The sequence below is a fragment of the Chlamydotis macqueenii genome, chromosome 4, assembly GCF_036417535.1.
Source record: "Chlamydotis macqueenii isolate bChlMac1 chromosome 4, bChlMac1.mat, whole genome shotgun sequence".
Taxonomy (NCBI): domain Eukaryota; kingdom Metazoa; phylum Chordata; class Aves; order Otidiformes; family Otididae; genus Chlamydotis; species Chlamydotis macqueenii.
The window spans coordinates 55,372,807-55,391,173 of record NC_141559.1 but is presented as its reverse complement, the minus strand read 5'-3'; the positions used below and the strand labels follow the sequence as shown (position 1 = coordinate 55,391,173).

The 18,367-nt window shown below is 42.3% G+C and overlaps 1 protein-coding gene, 1 long non-coding RNA gene and 1 other non-coding gene across 3 annotated transcripts in view; 2 read left to right on the top strand and 1 right to left on the bottom strand.

Annotated features, from left to right (window-relative positions):
* Positions 1–4,862, bottom strand: part of USP46 (ubiquitin specific peptidase 46) — a 37,318-nt gene extending 32,456 nt beyond the window's left edge. Inside the window, exon 1 of the mRNA XM_086747149.1 lies at positions 4,482–4,862. Within this exon, the coding sequence (XP_086603275.1) occupies positions 4,482–4,517 (36 nt within the window). The 5' untranslated portion in view covers positions 4,518–4,862. The remainder of the gene's footprint in view (positions 1–4,481) is intronic.
* A 7,776-nt stretch (positions 4,863–12,638) lies between these two features.
* LOC147600994 (uncharacterized) lies at positions 12,639–15,414 on the top strand. The gene is made up of 4 exons (XR_015258510.1): positions 12,639–13,133; positions 14,036–14,147; positions 14,567–14,653; positions 15,131–15,414. It is a non-coding gene; the product is annotated as an uncharacterized LOC147600994 (long non-coding RNA).
* LOC147600995 (small nucleolar RNA SNORA26) lies at positions 14,315–14,432 on the top strand. Its single transcript, XR_015258589.1, has one exon. It is a non-coding gene; the product is annotated as a small nucleolar RNA SNORA26 (small nucleolar RNA).
* Positions 15,415–18,367: the final 2,953 nt, after the last annotated feature.

Sequence of the window (18,367 nt, the reverse complement as noted above, 5' to 3'; positions counted from 1 at the left end):
AAATAATGACATTAAATACAAACAAACAAAAAATCCAACAGTTATTTGTTTCCTGAATGCAGAGACTCCCAGGTTTTTGTGTTTTTCTCTACTAGTTTCTAGGATGGTTAGAAACCTTTTTTATTTTTTAAAAAAGAAAGCTGAAATTCACAGGTATTCATGCAATTCGTGGTGAACTGTGTGAAAGTTTTCCTGATGAACACCACCAACTGTTATGAAACTCATGGAGACCATGAGAAGAACAGGTAACATGAAAGCCCCGTTAATAAAAAAACCCAAATTAATCTGAGGAACTGCAACTTTTTGTTTTCCAAAGGAAATCTATACAACAACTATAAGGAACAACTATGCAGTATCTCAGACAAAACTTTCTGTCAGAAGCAATTCAAATGTGTTCAGAATGTCCCATTTATTAAATTGACAGAGCACTCTAAGTGCAGAAGAGATTATTTGAAATACTATTACAAAATTATGATGGAGGGGATTAATATCTGTTCTCAGCAGAACACTAAAAGGTATTTAGGAGAAATATGGTCCGCAGAGCTTGTTAGCCATCTCTATAAAAATATAAGTCAATACATTCTGAAATGGTTAGATGTCCTTCACTGCACAAAACAGTAATATCCCCTAGGCCACAGCTGCAGCATGAGCTTAACTCAGAACTCAAGGCTGCACCAAAAGCTCATCAACAGAGAAATATACTGCAAAGTATTTCAGTAAGCAACAACCCTAACTTGCCAGCGTGCCTATCTACCTTTGAACCAGTATTTTGTACTTGAGTCACCAGGTTATCTCACAGAAACAATACCAAATAGGATTACAGCATGTTAAGGGCTAAAAGCACATCCCTAGTTTGGGTCGACAGTCTATGAGGGTTACTTGGCACTGGCTGTTGGTATCCCCTCAAACAGGGTTTCTTCAGTATGTCTTAAGCTTCTTCACACCTACTGTATCTGTCCTACATAAAAGCTGACGATTGTACACCTCCTTCTGTGGCGAGCCTGGTGTACAGAGAGAGGCTGAGCTACCGCAGTGTCTGAAAAGCAGGTAAGAGGAACATCTTGGGGACTGGACCTCCCTTTTCAGTGAGGGTGGCCACTGTGCTGACATAATAGTTCCACTCTTCCGTCACAGTTGCCTTCATCGCCCTCTGCCCCAGCAGAACAAATTTTAGCTCTTTGGTCTCATTAGCCAAATCAGTGAATAACAACCAGTACTGTTGTTATTATAACCAGGGGGACAAAAGCGGTAAGAGAAACAGCAGAATTCTGTTTAATTCTAGAAGTTGTGTATTTGAATATTTACTACAAATAAATGTGCCAAGTGGAAAGTTTGCAGCCAACATTTTTTCTTACTGGTTAGCTCCTACTGTGTCTGCCTCAGCATGTGAGAGCTTATCCAGTGAATATATGTACTAGATCTCTTTAATTTGCAAGCAAGTTAAATACCATACCTGGCTTCCTTCCTTCACTATGCTTGTTTTGATCCCTCCTGGAAAAGACTGAATCTTTATCATCTTCAGGAGATCAAAATTACAACCTGAGATACTAGACCTCAGGCAGTCAATTAAATAGCAAACATACATCCTAAAATGCTGGCTAGCCAGGTTCCCTTGAGCTAAATTCATTCAGCCAAATTTCATCTGTTTTTCCCCTTCATGACATGAAAGTACTTGGACAAACAAACACAAAAAACTTTGTCAAGAAAGGACTACCATTGAAAGCATAATCTATGTTGCATTCAGAGAAGGACAAGTATTTCAGGACCAATTCTTCCCTCTGCATCTCTCTCCCTACCTCCCCCTAAGACAATCAATGAGGCATCATACACCGTTTTGCAAAAGTTAACAAAAAAAAGTCTCTGTGAACACTCTCAAGTGGAACAGGAATGGAGAAAAAGATAAAGAAGAACAGAACTGCTTTTTTTTTTTTTCATTATTGTGTTCAAGCAGATTAAAAAACTTAAAAACATATCATTATGCAGCATTATCTATCAAAATATATAATATTACTTAAGAATTATGCTGCTATTTCTTAGGCCACAAATTGTAAGTAGTTCAGTTCTTCAAGCACTATGTTATAGTGCAGGAACAAGATCTGGGAATTAACATCTTTGTCTGGCAGATTTCTACAGATGCCCTAAATCAGACTAGCACTGCACATATTCAGGTTTTATACAGGTAGAAGTTTTTCTTGTATACTTCTAACCTTCCTAGGTCCCATTCTTCTGGAGGGCTGTCATAGCTCCTCCTACGGATCATTGAGTTCAAGTCCACCACCTCATCTAAGCAGACGCATTTTTGGAGGAGCCATAATGCAGTGTCATCAATACTTCCAAGAACTGATGTTTCTCTTACAGTCCCAAATTCCTGTAGCTTTTTAAAAATCTCAGCTTTCTTTCCTAAAAGACCTTCCAGCCTCTGTGGGTTATCCAGAAAAGACTAAATGTGATTAGTATAAAAAACATCTCTAAAAGTTAAGTACACAGACCCCAAGGAATACGTAGCTTTAAAATATCATTATCGTTAAGCCAACTTCACCTTCTGTCACAGTACTGGTACCATGAGCTAGAATTGTCTTGAACTATGAGCCCTTGTATGCCTTTTCTGCCTGAGGCTCTAATTCTTCCCTTTGGTCTCTCCACTTCTCGGATGCTACTTTTGCAGGATATAGTGACAGCGACAGCTGAACAGCACACCATTGGAACAACCTCATCAGTTTTGCTCTGTCTGCTCAGGCTCTGGGAGAAGTGTACTGCATACAAGTGCATCTTCTGAAGAACTCAAGAGAAATCACGGAGTTCCTAGTACTTTATATGCCAATGGTAAAGTCTTACAACCACCTAAAAGTCTCCAGCTACCATTCATGTGGTGCTCTCTTACGCAGTCTGCAGGGTGTCACACTCACCATTCATCAGCAATAAAAACTGGAGCCTGCTTCAGAAGGAAGGTAAGTGCACCTAGGTCTTCTCCTCAGTCCTGTACCATTTCCTAAACCATTCATTGCAGTATCCCTGGCCTACGGGCACACAGGACTGGAAATTATTCAGAATGATAAAAAGTTTAGAAAACTACTTACTGTTGGTGAAGAAAGGAGAGCACCCAGATTATTCTACCCCAAGTCTGGATTTTGTATTAAATTTTTGTAACCCCAAATCCAACTGTCCCTCTCTGCATTTCAGAGCAAGCGTTTCAAAGGGAGGACTGCGGCATAAGTCAGAGCCGTGCGTGGGATGCCCTGAGCATCTTGTTGGAAACAAAAGAGTGACCCCACTTAAGTGGAAGCATGGACATGTGGAAGGGGAGCAGGCTCGCAATCCACGCTCCCTCCCCCAGACCACTGCAGCTGACCCCACAGGAGCCAGGCCTCTGGGGCTGTGCCTGTTGCCTTACCCTAGAGGTAGGCTCCATTCTCCAGGACAGATGAACGGTATGTGTGGCACCACCAGCACAAGGCATGCTGGGGCACCACATGGAGAGAAGCTGGCAACTGCATGTGGCTGCTCTTGAAGAACCTGGAAATAAGCGGGGAAACTACAGACTAAACCAACAAGATGTGCAGAAATAGCTTTCTCTTCTGTTTGCATCGGGGTGCTTAGCACACACCCGTTCCTTTGGCAAGTTTATTACTGCCTCGTTGTATTAATAAACCCTTGACAGACATCCTTTGAGCTCTCCTTTCCCTCACCAAGAAGTTTTAAAAATCTAAACCAAATCAGACGCTCCAGGGTCGTCAGGATCAAAATTAAACCCAAGCACAGTGCACAAAGTGTCCTTTCAGCTGTTCCTGGGGAGGAAAGAGGTAAAGTCTGAACACAGCAAGCAAAAATATTAACGTTCCCTTATTCCTTCCTAATTGCCTAGTCTGATTTAGAGAAAGATAAGTGATTCAAGAGTACTCAACAAACAGCAGTCCTCTCTGAGTGGCATGTGGTTCAAGCTAAACCCTGATGTTAGCTCTAAAGCCAAGACTTCCTAGAATAGGTACCTAGCACCGGCATCCAGAAGCCTGTTATCAGGCACCCAAAAATCCTCATTTTCTGGGTAACCTGGGGAGCTCCTGGCCCCGTGAGACCACAGGGTGCTTGCCTGAGGGGGTTAAATGGGGTCACTGACTAACGCGGATTCAGACCCCAACTTTGGGGTCCTTTCGCAGGATTATTAGGGCAAGGGGAAGGGCAGGAGGAGGAAAGGCAGGCTGCTGCTCCGTCTGCAACGCGTGTCGCCAGGGACCAGCCCCGCACCAGAGGGCCCCGCACTGGCTCAGCATCCCCGGCCCGCTACTGGAAAACTCCTCGGGACGTCGCCGCTCTCCGGCGGCCGACTCCACCCCGGGCACGACCCGGCTCCCTCGCCGCCGGGGGCAGGGATGCCGTCGCTTCCTTTGCCCACCGCCCCCGGGGGCAGCCCCAGCCCCCTCCCCAGCAGGGCCTGCCCCGGAGGGGCCGCTCTGCCGCCGGCGCGCCCGCCCGCGGGCACTCACCATATTACAGATGGAGGCGATGTTTCTGACAGTCATGAGTCTAAAGGTTGTAGCGATCCCACACCGCCATCTTTATAAGGTGAAAACGGCCCCGCTCATGGTGGGAAGAGCGCAGGAAGGGTGAGGGGGCGGCGGCGGCGGTCTCTGCTCTGGGGCCGGGATAAAAGCGAGAGGAGGGGACTGCACAGGCACCCTCCGCGCCCGCAGAGCGGAGAGAAGGTCGGGCCTTCCCGCCCTCCCCGCTCCCGGCCGGTCACCGGCTGCCTCAGCGGCGCGGCGAGAGCAGCCGCATCTCCGCTCCTTCCGCCTCGGACTCTCGCACGGCCCGCAGGGCCCCGGGCTCCCGCTGGAGCGCTCAGCCGCGCCTCTGCGCCAGGCGGCACCGCGCTAATCTCTCCCTTCCTCCTCCTCCTCCTCCTTCTCCTTCTCCTCCTCCTCCTCTGCCGGCGGCTGCCGCTGCCGCTCCATCGCAGAGCCGCGCCCGCTGATCTGCTCTGACGGCGCCGGGGAAGGGAAGGGGCAGAGACCGGCACGGGGGTGGCCCGGCTGCAGGGAGGAGGGGGCTGGGCCCTCCGGAGGGAGCTGAGGTGACTTAATCACCGGGCCCGGAGCGGCCACAGCGGTGCACAAGTCGGGTTTAGGTGGGCACGACATCATATTAGTGAGCAGCAGGGTGAAGGACGGGAAGGCAGAGGCGCAGCAGGACGAGAGGGATGTGTGGCAGGGACGGCTGGAGGGTACTTTACGACACGCTCTCTCCACCTAATTTGAGGTACACAGGAGCCCAGGCACTCGCAAACCCCAGAACAGTAGCTTGGATTGTAATTTACGGTGGGTGCTTTGCATCGCCATTCATGCAGAGCACGCTTATCAGCACAAATGCTGTTTTGGGACCGTGTCCACACCATGCATCTTAGTGCCAAAGTGCTCACTCACAGGTTCACTCACTACATGTGGCATTGATACAACACCGTTAATCTCAGTTCCTCTTCAAACACAAGCAAGTTGAGGCCCATGCCTTTCTCTAAGGCAGGGCACTATGAGTGTATTAAATTTACACATAGGATAATAGGCACAGGGTTGTTAAATACCTGACTTGAGGCCACACAGCAAATCTCTGAGAAAAGCAAGAACCGAGTTCAGCTAGGGAATGTCTTATGGTAGAATTCACCTTTTCCTTAGCCGACGCTGCTGTTTTCAGCAGAAGCTTAAGACCTGTTTATTGTTCCCCTGCTATGCTGAGGAAATCATTCATACGGAGAGAACTGCTAACATTTCGACAGGCCCCTCTGCTCCTAACAGCACCTGGGACTGTGGCACATGCATTCTTTTTACTTCACAATGCTAGAATATAATAATTTCAGTCTGTAGAGCCTGGGCCCATGGTTTATTTACAGGAAACACTCTGAAGTCAGTATTTATTTTTTTAATTTCAAGAGAAGGTCTATGATTATTAATAAAAATCTGTCATCAGCAGTAGCATCTGAAGATGAATTCCTAGCCTGAGAATGCTGTTAGGTAAGTGGCCTCAATCCAGCTCGTTGTGGACAGGTGCCCACTTTATAAAAACAGCATCAAATGTGGCATTAGTTGGCATCCTGTTGAGAGTTTCAGCAAAGAAACTAAAAATGACTTGTCACAGAGATAGAACTTTCTTTCCTCAGTAAGTTGGATTAGTTATATTAAATCACTGCAGACATTTGAAATACAGAATGGAGAAAGATTTTTGGACATTACGGAGTGAAGTCATCAAGGCCACTAAACCGCTTCGTAAATCCACAAATTACTATTTAGAAGAACCATCAAATAATGTAACACTGAGGAAAAAACAAGCTTTGGTGTAATTCTGTGAAGTTCATGGTCTTACATTATGTGTGAATTTGATCCCAAGTGTTTAATTTGTTTATACTCTGAGGGCTGGATTATATATAGTATCACAGGTTTTCTCAACATAACCACGGGAATTGGGAGCGAGGCCGAGGTGCCATTTCAGGACTGGCCACCCCCAGCCTCAGTTCTGAAGCAATCAAGGCCTGTTTGGCCTCCGGTGCGTTTCAAAGTAGCTTACAGAGACTGACAGTACTGCACTAGAGCTGGTTTTTAAACTCAGACCTTTTATTCTGGAAGCCCAGAATAAATCTTTAAGAATCACTTATTCCAGTTTACTGCAGAGAGTCATACTTGCTCTCAGTGAAAACTTATGAAGCAAATGAATAGGTTTGAAAGGTGATTAAAAATTTAAATGAAACAAAATGTGGTAACTAATAAAGCCATTTACCTCACATATATTTTAAGTTCAAGGACATTATTCCCGTAATAGAAACATCAGAGAAATCATACCAAGTAGGAAAAGGTAAGGAAAAGGAAAGCGGTGTTTTCATACTTTTGCTTTCTCATTGGTGCCAATTACTTGAATTCAGGGTAAGTTTTCAGGTGGTTTCTATTTGTTAAACACAAAATTAAATTGCTGTTAGTTATGTATTTATTGCTTGTTCAAGGAAATGACTACTCTTCAAAATAAGCATATTAGAAATATGTACATACATACATACACACATTCTGTGAAGAATTCAGTATCATTATCCTTAACACTAATAAAAATACTTTCATTTAAGAGTGGATGCATTTCATATCTTATTTCTGAGATTTCGTGATAAAAACAGGAAATAATATGCAAGCACTTATGTGCCAGTTTAACAATAGTTTAGAACTGGCTTTTCTGCTCTTTAGTCACATATCAAACTGGGAAAGAGGAAAGAAACTTCCACATTTCAAATGGGCTGCTGAGTGTTTTGGTTTTCTTCTGGTGTTGTCATTTTCAGGACTAGAAATTTTATTTCTGTAGCTTTTTGAAGATAAAAAAAGTGCTAAGAAAAGCAACAAATGCTAATTACAAACATTATACGAACTGTATAAATAACGAACAGTGAACAATTGTTTCCACTCTAAAGCATTGCCCTATCTCTTCATAACAAACAACTAACCCTGTGTTTCTTCTTCGTGTTAGACAAAGGGAAGGAAAATAAAGGACTATTTATAACCTAAGAGTGCTTACATAATTTCTGTTGAAAGGTCAAAAAATGCCTCCTGCACTTAACTTTAGATCAGTCTGGGTCTCATCTGGTTATACGCTTGAAAACTTTTATTTCACTACATAAAATAAGAACCTATTGTAAATATCCTCCTTGGCTAGCAGAGCTTGGCTTTCATAACGTTTTCTATCTGAAGCTCTTGGAGTCCTTTGCAGCATTCACTCAGACTTGCCAAACTACTGAGTGGCAAGTTAATATTAGCTTCTTTTACAAATCAAGAAAACGGGCAGCAGAAATTTAGCAACTTGTCTGAAGTTACACAGGGAAGTTAGTTGCAAAGCTGGGACTAGAATATCTGCTTACTCTGTGCTACAAAGAGGATATTGCATTTCCTCTCCAGAAATCTTGGAAAATTCCACAGAGGGTTCATTTATGTTTTTCTTGTAATAAACTGTGATCCAGAAATGGGTAATCGTCAGTCAGTTTTGCTGAACAAGTGTTTGGAACAGAATCAAATTCAGGATATGCTTCCAGGCAATTAAAAGGCCATTTTAATGGAAAAGGCAGTTAAAACTATACTCATGTTTTCTGGAAGGTGAGAGAATACATCATAGGAATTAAGAGATAATTCAGATATCTGAAATACTTTCAGTGCCCACAATGTATGTTTAGAATTTTACAAATACTTTTTTTATTTTTGTATCTCACATAAAACTATGTTCTGCAAAAAAAAACCCATGAATATGTCTTTAACAGAACGGAGAATATGTAGACACAAGCATGAGGACTAAGGATTTTCCATGAAGCTTGGCCCCCACTGCAGAACAGATTGGGAGCTTTAGCACAACGCCAAATGCCAACTTGCAGGCGGAGGCTGTAATGCATGGCTCATAGCAGACCTGCGGAAGCCACTCCATTTCACCTGAAATTCTTATGCTGAGAGTGAGTTGTAGTCCATGAAAAATCCATGGCAATCCACAGAAAATGTGGTGAGTCTCCTGGGCGCCTCTTAGTCTAAAAAAAAATCCCGTAACTTTGGAATCACTATTCTTCTTTAAGACTGTCAGCTTCAAAACAATGCCTACCCAACATTTTCAAGTTATCTGAGAAACTATTCCTCTTGATTCAAAATACAGTAAAACTTTATCTTTGGAGTCCTAACCAGTCATACTGTCACCTACCAAATACAAAGCATGGAAAATAAAACTGCATTAAATTAATCTCTGAATCTTGCCTATCTTTGCTAATGTAAATGTTATACTAGTTGGCAGAGATGGAATATCACGTCTTCCTTTTTCTCAGAAATTGTTATTTTATAGAAGAAAACAAAATATATTTACAGCATCTGATTTCTTTTTTTCTTTTTTTTCTTTTTTTTTTTTTTTGGAGAGATGTCAGATTTGAAAGCCCCAAGACAGCAGAATAGGACAGATGTCAAATACGTCAAGAGCTGACTGAGTAGATAAAAGGGGTTAATAGTTCTATAGTGATAACCACTAAACAGCTTATTCTATGAAGAGGCTGTTTAGGCCTTTAGAGTCAGTTTGATGCTCAATAATGGCCTAGGGGTGTGATTATCTCATAATACCTTACTCTTGCCTTTTTTCTTCTGCTTAATCATGTTTCAAAAAAAGAAAATGTATTAGGAGCTTTGAACAGTGACAATAAAAGAAGTTCTGCATATTGCTTCATCAGTTTACGTAATATTAATCTTTCCTGACACTACTCAACTGAAAATATTCCCACATTTCATAATGTAGAAGCTTGAAGAATGGCCCCTTTATGAGGTATTTTATTCAGCAAGAAAGTTCACTAGCAAACTTTACTGGCATTTCCCTTACCTATACAAAATGTGCTTCCAGTTGGAAAGATACTATGTAAGTTCTAATCATACATATTGACTAGAAAGAGATAACCAAAACTTTCAGCCATGGAAGTAATTTATCAAACAAGAAGAGACTCACTGAGCAAAAATAACAGAAAATAAAAGTTTCTAACAGAAAGGTATTGCTATTTCTGCCTCTGGAAAGGAAATAACAATTCTGGCTTGCCCTTCTTATTCTTCTCCAAAGACTTTATTTATTATTTTGTTCTATTCTACAGGCTCTAATTTTAACTAACATACACTCTGAGAACAAAGCACAAAGAATATTTTGATAGCAGCCAGGCCATAAGTGGCATTTAGTCTATTTTCAGCATGAATTTAAAATAGTCTTTTCATTTTATGTAAATTGTGGCATAAATTAATCAAATTACATTTTTATTACATTAGCATCTCAAAGTTTTAATCAAGTGAAAAAAAAAAAGGATGCTACATTGTAAGGTCCCAAACTTGCCAATTATTTAAAGCAGATGGATACTGTCATCCATCTGCAAAGACTGATGGTCACATGAAGACTTTACCTGCTTGGTTTTCTTTCATATCAAGCATGGAGAAAGACAGTGAAATTGAAGTGAAACAGTAATGACAATTGTGCATTGTGGTGAACTCAACATGGTATTTTTAAACAAATATTTTTCAAAACTCTTTCAGCTAAGAGAGATATCAGGCCAGTGACTTTGAGATTAAATTAATGCATCCCACAAAGAGAGACTTGGCTGATTAGAGCATTGCTCTTCAAGATTCGAACAACAGAGTTCAGATCACCACAGACTCCTTAAAAAGTTCAACATTAAACCCACAAAATAACTAAGGCACCTCGCTGCCACTTAGCTAAATTCAAAATGCAGACCTTCAGATATTCTTCTCCATGACTATCTAAAGTGGAAGTGCCCTAATGTAAACAGACCTAACATCTACTGGTATGGTTGACCAGGTGCCTGACAGTTTTTCCTGGGCGTGTGTAGAGCCTGCTAATCTCTCGCACTGAGAAGAAGAAAAGGCTTTTCGTCACCATGTAGTGACCAGTGTGGGGCAAAGGTAGCACATTAAGTATCTGATTCTTAAGTGTAGTTCTTGTAATAACTGTCCATAATGCCTCCCCCTGCCCTCCTTAAATATTTTCATGTTCACTGGTCAAACTCCTGTGATAGCTGAAGTTCCTGCAAATTCTGCTCATGAAAAGACCTGCATCTCTCCTGGATACAGGATCCCTCTCGAAATTAAGCTGTACTTAGATCTGCCAGTAATGTGGCCTTTCCCACAAGTCCTCCAGATACCTGGGCTTACAGACAGACTCTGAGCCCAGCTGAGAAGTTTGTTGAGGTAAAAGTTAGAGACAGCTCTTTCCCTCCAACAAAACACAGAAATGGCAGATCTGCCTGCAGTCTTGTAGGTAGTAACTCAATGGTCACAGCACTTGCCCAGGAAAGAGGAGAGCCTTTCCCGCATAAGAAAAGGCTCAAAATCCATATCTGACCCTTGCTAGGACAGTAATTTATTCTATAAGGCAAAGTTTGGGAAGGGATAGAGAGGGCAGGTGGCCTCTGGATTCTTCCTCTTTAAGTTATGCCACTATCAGACAAGAAAGTAAGTTTCATGGAGCTAGAGCGAAGGCAAACAACGCAAGGTTTTGTATGGGGAGAACAGAAGAAAGTTCGTGCAGGGGCAGAAAAAGGAGTAGGATTTTATCTGAATGACTAAAATGCTCATCTGGGATGGATACCGATCACTGGTTTGCTGTGCTAACAGAGGCGCCAGTTTACATTCTGTACTGGAAAAAAAAAGAAACTGAGCTTTACTTACATCCCACTGGCACAGAGGGCAAAAATGTAAAGGTTGGTTGTCACTTCATCATTTTGGCTGCATTACAAGAGAGGACTGATCTGACTTATGTGCCTAACTGTAGAAAATGGCCATGGCAGAGAACCCCACTTGAAATAACCCAAAGCTACATGCCTCACAAATTCATATCCAGAGAGTGCCTTACCGAGAGCACTGAGTGAGCTTTTGAATCCTGATGTACTCACAATAAACTTAGTGGCCCAGCGGTTATACCTGCAACAATGTTTTAAGCAAGTATCAAGAATTAGACAGAAGAGGTAGCTAGAGGTGATAAGAAACAATTTCTAGAGAGTTCATTTGATTGCACCTAGGTGACTTTGTTTCAGGCTGAATCAGACTGGTTTATATCTGCTGAGGGTAATTTAAGGGCAGGGTTCAGAAAACCCTCTCGGGTAGTGGGCCAACCTGTTATTTTCTTTCCATACATTTACAGATGCTGTGTTGGTAACAACTCCGTATGAGCCAAGACATACTGCTTCTCACTGAGACAGGAAGCCATGAATTATCAGCAATATACCCCTCTTAGTAAAGCAGAGACTTATGTTGAATTCAGCACTCCACAGGAACAAATTTGTTGTGGTTCCCACCTACTAGCTTTGCCAGGCAACATTCGAAGTCTCTGTGCTAACAAATTACTAACTCCCAGTTTGTGCTAACCTGCATGTACCCACCCTAAAACCTCTTTGTCGTATCCCCAGCCGGGCAGCACATCCCAGCTGAGGCAGAGCAACCACCGTGTGTCACATCCACGCTGAGTGCTAACTCGCAGGCCAACAGGCCTGAATCCACCCTGCGGCCCAGGCGTGCTCCAGAGCCAGCTGCACCTGCCGCCACATCAGCGAGGGCATTAGCACAGGCTCGAGGCTTACTTCGCTATCCTTACTGACAGATCCTAAGCTCCCTAAAGCAGGGCTTAGATGGGAGTTTAGACAGAGATCAGCGGTATTTAATTCCTCAAAACCGCTACACAGCTGCTGCTTCACACCGAAGATGCTTTCGTCTGTCTGAGTTGAAGACCTCCTGGCCCGTCGAGCGGGGCCTGGGCAGAGACTGGCAGTTACGTCCCAACGAAGGCGAAAGGCCCGCCAGCGGCACGGCGGCCGCCCCCTGCCCCCGCCAAGCGCCGCCCGTTCGGAGCGCGGGTGCGCGGCACCAACGGCCGCAAGCTCAGCCCCCGCCCGCCCCGCGCGCACTGCCGCCCCCGTCACGCACGCCGGCTCTACCAATAGACAGCGGCGCCCTTCCCGCTGAGCTCCCCCCTTGCCCCGCCCCCTCCAGCGGCGGCGGGCGCCTCGCGGGGTCTCGCGGGAGCGGCGGGAGGGTATTTAAGGCCCCGGGAGGCGGTGTCCTCCCCTTTTTCCGCGCCGCCCGCTGTTGCGGTAAGGCGGCCGCGGCCGCTCCCGCCGGGAGCCCCGGGTTCCTAACGGACGGGGTGTGGGGGCTTGGGGCGGGGGGAGATGGGACCTGCGCGGGTTTTCCCTTCACATCTTGCCCTCTCGGAGCCTGGCGGTGCTCCGGCGAGTCAACACAGGGGGATAGAGCGCCTTTCCCTCACAGAAACCCAGCGCGGAGCCCTCCCCTCCGCCCTGCAGCCTGTCGTGAGGCACACGCGGTTCCCCTCCCTCCTCCCACCCCGGCCCCCTCGCTGCTCCGGGCTGACTTCTCTCTCCCTACGCAGTGCCTGGCCTGGGCCGCACGCACCCCCGCGGCGGCCGTCTGGCGCGGGGAGAAGGCGGCAGAAGGCGTCCCAAGGCAGCGGCGAGGCCTTGACATGCTCTCCGAAGGCTCTGTCCGCTGCCCTGCCGCGCTTGGCTGCTCCCGGCGCGGGCAAAGCACAGCAGGCCTTGCCAGCGGGAAGCGCTGGGGATCTGCAGTCGTGCCTTCGAAGGCCCATAGGTAAGGGGGCACACGGACCTCCTCACAAATCTCCAAGCCTGGAGCTGCTTAGACAAGGCTTTGGGCTTCAGAAATCCTGAGGGCTTTGGATCTTGAGGCTTTGTACCACTTAAAGGTGTCTGATGGTACTGGTCTGTATCACTGTGAGACAAAGAAGTATTTGCGTACATTGGTACCCTTCTGCTCTTTTCTAAAATAACAGGTGTTGGAGCCGCACAGACCTTAAATCTCATTCAATGCAGTAGTTTCTTTTTTTTTATACACTGCATCAAGAAAATTACTATAACCTTTAGTATTTAAGGTATTGAATGCTGTAGGCACTTAAGTTCAAATGGATCTGATAAGTTTTCAAAGTCGCTGATGGCATAGGCTTTTGACCTGGTCTTCTTCTACATCTGTAGTAGTGATTTTCCATGTCTCTTGGTATGGTTCGTTACATGTGCCTTGTAACAAATAATACGTGTCTCTGTATAATTTTTTTACAAGGTATGTGTAAGTAAACACAAGGTAGCAGTGAATTGTCTGTAGAGCTCTGTCTGTTAAATCTAGAAATTTACAGCTTGTGTCAGGGTAGTGTCAGCACTAAAAGCAAGTTATGCATAAAATTTTCCATTGTTTCTGATTAATATATTTTAAAAGATGTTCCATGTAGTTTAAATGGACTAATTAAAACAATGTTACCAATAGACTGAACCATTGACTACTTTTTGCTCTAGTTCTTGATTTGATAATGAACTTTATGTAAATGAGTTATGCAACTTTGTAGAAAATTACTTTAAGAAGGTTTAATTCAACATAATAGCAACTTTGTAGAATATGGTTTTAAGAAGGTCTGTAATTAAGACAATATTAATTGTATTATGATCTAATAATTTTTGTCTTTTTTTTTTGGTGCTGTTTAGAGGTCTCACATAGCACCTTCGTGTTTGAAATAATCTAGACATGGATGATCACACCTAAATTAGAAGCAATGCTCAGCACTTCTCAGGAATTAATAATGCCTTCTGCTAGAAGGTGAGTGTGCTCTAGTCTAATGACAATTGCAGATAGTTTCAAATCTTGCTTTTTAATAATTCACAAATTTCAAGCAAACGAATATCTCTTGAGTAAACAGCAAGTTCAGATCATCTTAGTTAATAAGAAAAAAAAAATAGTGCTATAATCTACTCCCCTTTTATGCTTTGCCCTCTTAAGTCTGGCAATGTCTTAAGTGGCCAACACAGAGGGGTATAAAAGTCCTCTCTCAAACCCAGAGGGGAGGTTGAAACTCTTCTTTGAATCATGCTGAGAGGAACACATTCACTAAACTACTGAACTTCAGGAAGCTACCGAAATAACTTTATTAATAGCTTGTAGGTAGGTTTTGAAGTGTCATCTGATTACCATGTTGTCTGAGTTTTAGTATCAGTTTCATGTAAATCTTTCTTTTAAAGGTTTCTCAAGTGTGTTGGTGCCTTCTGAACCTATGTGATGAAACATCTTGAGTGAGAAGAGTTCTGTGTAAATTGGTTGGTCTCCAGGTATGTAGTGTAAAAAGGATTATCAGATGTTACTGGATGAATTGCTTTCTATATATAAAGAATTTATTCCTTACCTGAAAAGTAAAACAAACAAACAAAAAACACCACACACACACACAAAAAAAACACACACAAAACAAACCCCAGATTAGTTCGGTCTAGTGGAAACCTGTGTGGTAATTGTTAGAACTTTATATAGATTCAGCCAATCTAAACTGTAAAAAATCTGAGGAAAGCTTACAGGCATGATATTTACTCTAACATTTGTTCTAATCTGGCTGATCCTCTGGAATGGAATCCATACTAACAGTATGGGAAAGGAAAATCCTGTCATGTACAAATGAAGAAATTGTATTGAGAAATGGTTCTGACTTAAGGGTTAGTATCATGTATCATGTTCATATAGCTCAATCTTGGGCAAGTTACCTCTTTTGTGTGTGTGGTACTGACGTAGATTAAACAAAACTTGTTTTACAGGGAGGAATCCAGCATGTGCAAGGGATTTGAAGTGATATTAAACATCAGCTTATGACTAGACAAGTGGCTGATTTCTGAATTCATACTAGATGACTCCAGTTGTCACCTGTAATGTGTTGTCTTGAAAGTGGAATTGAGACAAGCAATGGCTAAAACTACACATCTTCAATGGTCATGTTTAAACAGGAACCTCACCATTTGCTGAAACAGGTTTCTTAACAAAAACTGCTATAATTTATTTGTATGTCTGAATTAATTGAAATAAATATGACATGCTACCAGAAGTTTGTGTTACGAAGGCTTCTTGTTTAGGTACTTTCTGTGTGAGGGCTTTGTTTCATGGGTGTGAATGCTTATGTGCTGTCATGCAGAAACATTCTTTTGCCATGTGCAAACTTGATAAGGGTAATCTTTAACTTATAAATCCATTGAAAATGGCCCTCTTAATCTTTTATTCTGAATGTCTGGTTGTGGTTTTCTGAAGTAGTTTAGAATGCAACAGCACTTTGTGGTCAACTGACCAACTTCTAACTTGTTTCATTAGGCCGTATGTGTTACTTGCATGCTCTCCAACTAGTCAAAAGATTGTCTCAAGCTTCAAAGAACAAGTACTATTGCATCCTTAGCAAGAATCTCATTTCCTGCTTATGACAAATAAACAAAAAGGAAAATAGTCAAATATTCTGTGTAAAGAACAACCAGTGCGAAGATCCTTGAAGAGCAAGATCAACACCGTTGAGCCACTGAAAAGCTTGTATGTGTCTTTCAGTTGCTTACGTCTAAGTAAGTCTTAAAAACTTATTCCCCAATGGTAGATCTTCACATGGAGTGATTTATGTGCATCCTATTACTAGCCAATGCGTCCTCAGAATGCAAAAGCAAGAATACAAAACACAGAAGTAGCTGCCAGGCACGCCCCACTGCCTAATTAGGAAACAGTGTGCATTTAGGACCAAACTCTTGTATATTCTTGGTTGGGTTAAAGTCTCATCCAGCCAGGAAGTGTTTCTGGTTGTCCTTGCTTAAACATGCTAAACGAGGTATTTAGTGATGACCTACTATACTTGTAGCCTGCTAGGCTTACTGAAGTGTTTCTTTTCCTCTGGACTTGTGTTTTAATAAAAGATGAAACTAAATTTGAAGGTCATGCAGAAGTACTTCATATTAAACCTGACAACTATATAGTGCCTGTTATGAGAAACAAAATCACTTTCCTACAAGCCTTGTCAGTCATTTTATAGACCTTTGTCCTCTGCAGTCACACTCAAGGATTAAGTTTTCGTCTTTTCAGTCTTGCCTTATGTGAGTGTGGTTTCTTATCTGTTCCATGCTGTCCTGTGCAGGTTTTCTAAATCTTGCTTCTCTTAGGTTCAACACTAGTTGATGGTATTTGGCATAGGTTTCAAAGTTGTTTCCTAGTTTCCTTAACTAGTAAGGTTTTTTACATTTTGATAACTTAGGATGACATTTTCAGTGAGCTATTTACACTTCCAGTACTTTCTGAAGGCAGTAGAAGCTATCTTGGAATTAAGGTTGTAGTTTTCCTTCCCAGATTCATTAGCCATGCAATAGAGTTAAATTTCACCTGCTGCTCTGTCCACAAGGATCTTGTCAGAATCAAGATCTTTTGGAGTCTGCAGCCATGGCTAGCTTTGAATATTCTGTTTTTTTTTTTTCATATCAATTGATGCTGAAAACAGAGCTTTGCATTTTTTTCACTTATAAAAGCTAAGTATTTGTTCCTCTCCTTTAGCAGCCTAAGAGGACACTAAAGGTCCCTTCTCTTTCATGGTAGCTATCATGCCCTTGAAGGATCTATCTGAAGACTTTATTTTCAAAATTTGTTCCTGTGAGTCATGCTCTGTGCTTAGGTGCTGACTCCTTCAGAGATGTGTTTAGGTTTTTTTAGGCATTACTGCTCTTCAACTTCATCCTGTGCAGTTAGTGATAAAAAGTATCATTAAATCCTAATGATTTGGTCCTTATTCACAAATTTATTCTAAAATGTTTCAGGCAGGTCCTTGTTCATTCATCCCTAGTTTTTTTTTTTTAAACTCTGGGAAAGTAATCTCTACCACAGACAAATTATTCATTTGGCTTTTGTGCTGTAGCCTTCACATTCTCAAAGGCTCCTTTCATACTTGCTCATTTCTTGGGCTTGCAAATTCTTTTGCAGACTGCCTGCTTCTGATCAATTTCAAGAGATTTTAATGTTCTTTTATATTGCTCCTTAAGCATTTCTGCTGCTTCAGTATGGTACAGATTTAAATTGGGTTATTCATTTTTATTTTCCTTGTTCTGGCATGAATTGCTGTTATGAAAAGATACAGCTTCACTGTGGAGCACATTTGCCATTTTAAAGTACTGTCATTGTGTATCTCGATTTGCCCATGAGACTGCTTAAAATGTGTCGTCCTTTAAGCAACATTTTATCTGGTTAGCTACAGTGCACCCTTTTTAACTGGTACTTTTAAGTAGTTTCATAGCTTTCCTCCTTTCTTTTTTCTTTTTTTTTTTTTTCTTAAAGAGTGAAATTTGCCTTCAATTTCAAGAAGTTCAATCTAAAAAGTTCTAGGGTGTACTTCTTTCCATTGCTGACAGCTGAAGTTTTGTTTCCTAGATAAGCCTTTTCACATTAGTGTCTTCCACACTTACACTGTATACTGCCAGTATGTCATACAACTTTCCTAATAAAACTGCAGTGTTAGTGAAGTCCTAATTTGTGGTAGCTGTTAATGAAATACCCACATGCCACTAAGTGTTGGCGTCACATGTAATGTCCAGTCTTTGCTGTTCTGGTCTTCTGAAACATCTGGTCAGAAAGGCTGATAAAAAGAGAGGGAATCCATTCTAAACATGATCTACTATTCTGGTTTTACACAGTATAAATGGATAGTTTACTGGTTTTTGTAGATCTGGAGAGAGAGCAAGAATGAAAAAATTGTGCTTGAGACTACGGTGAATATTTAATGTTTCACCTGTCTTGTTCTTTAGGTAACAAGGTAATCTTAAGGCGCTGTTATTTAAAAGTGGTAAGAGCTTTTCAGTAGAACTAGTTTAATACAGAATTAAAGTAGAGTTTGTATTTTAAACTAAAGAACTATCAGTATATTCCATGTGTTTACAAGGCTTATGACTTTACATTTGTCTATATGTGAGATCACTCAATTGGCAGCATTCTATGCTGAAGGCTCATTTTGAAGAAACTGGTTGGACAGATAGGTCACTTGAAAATAC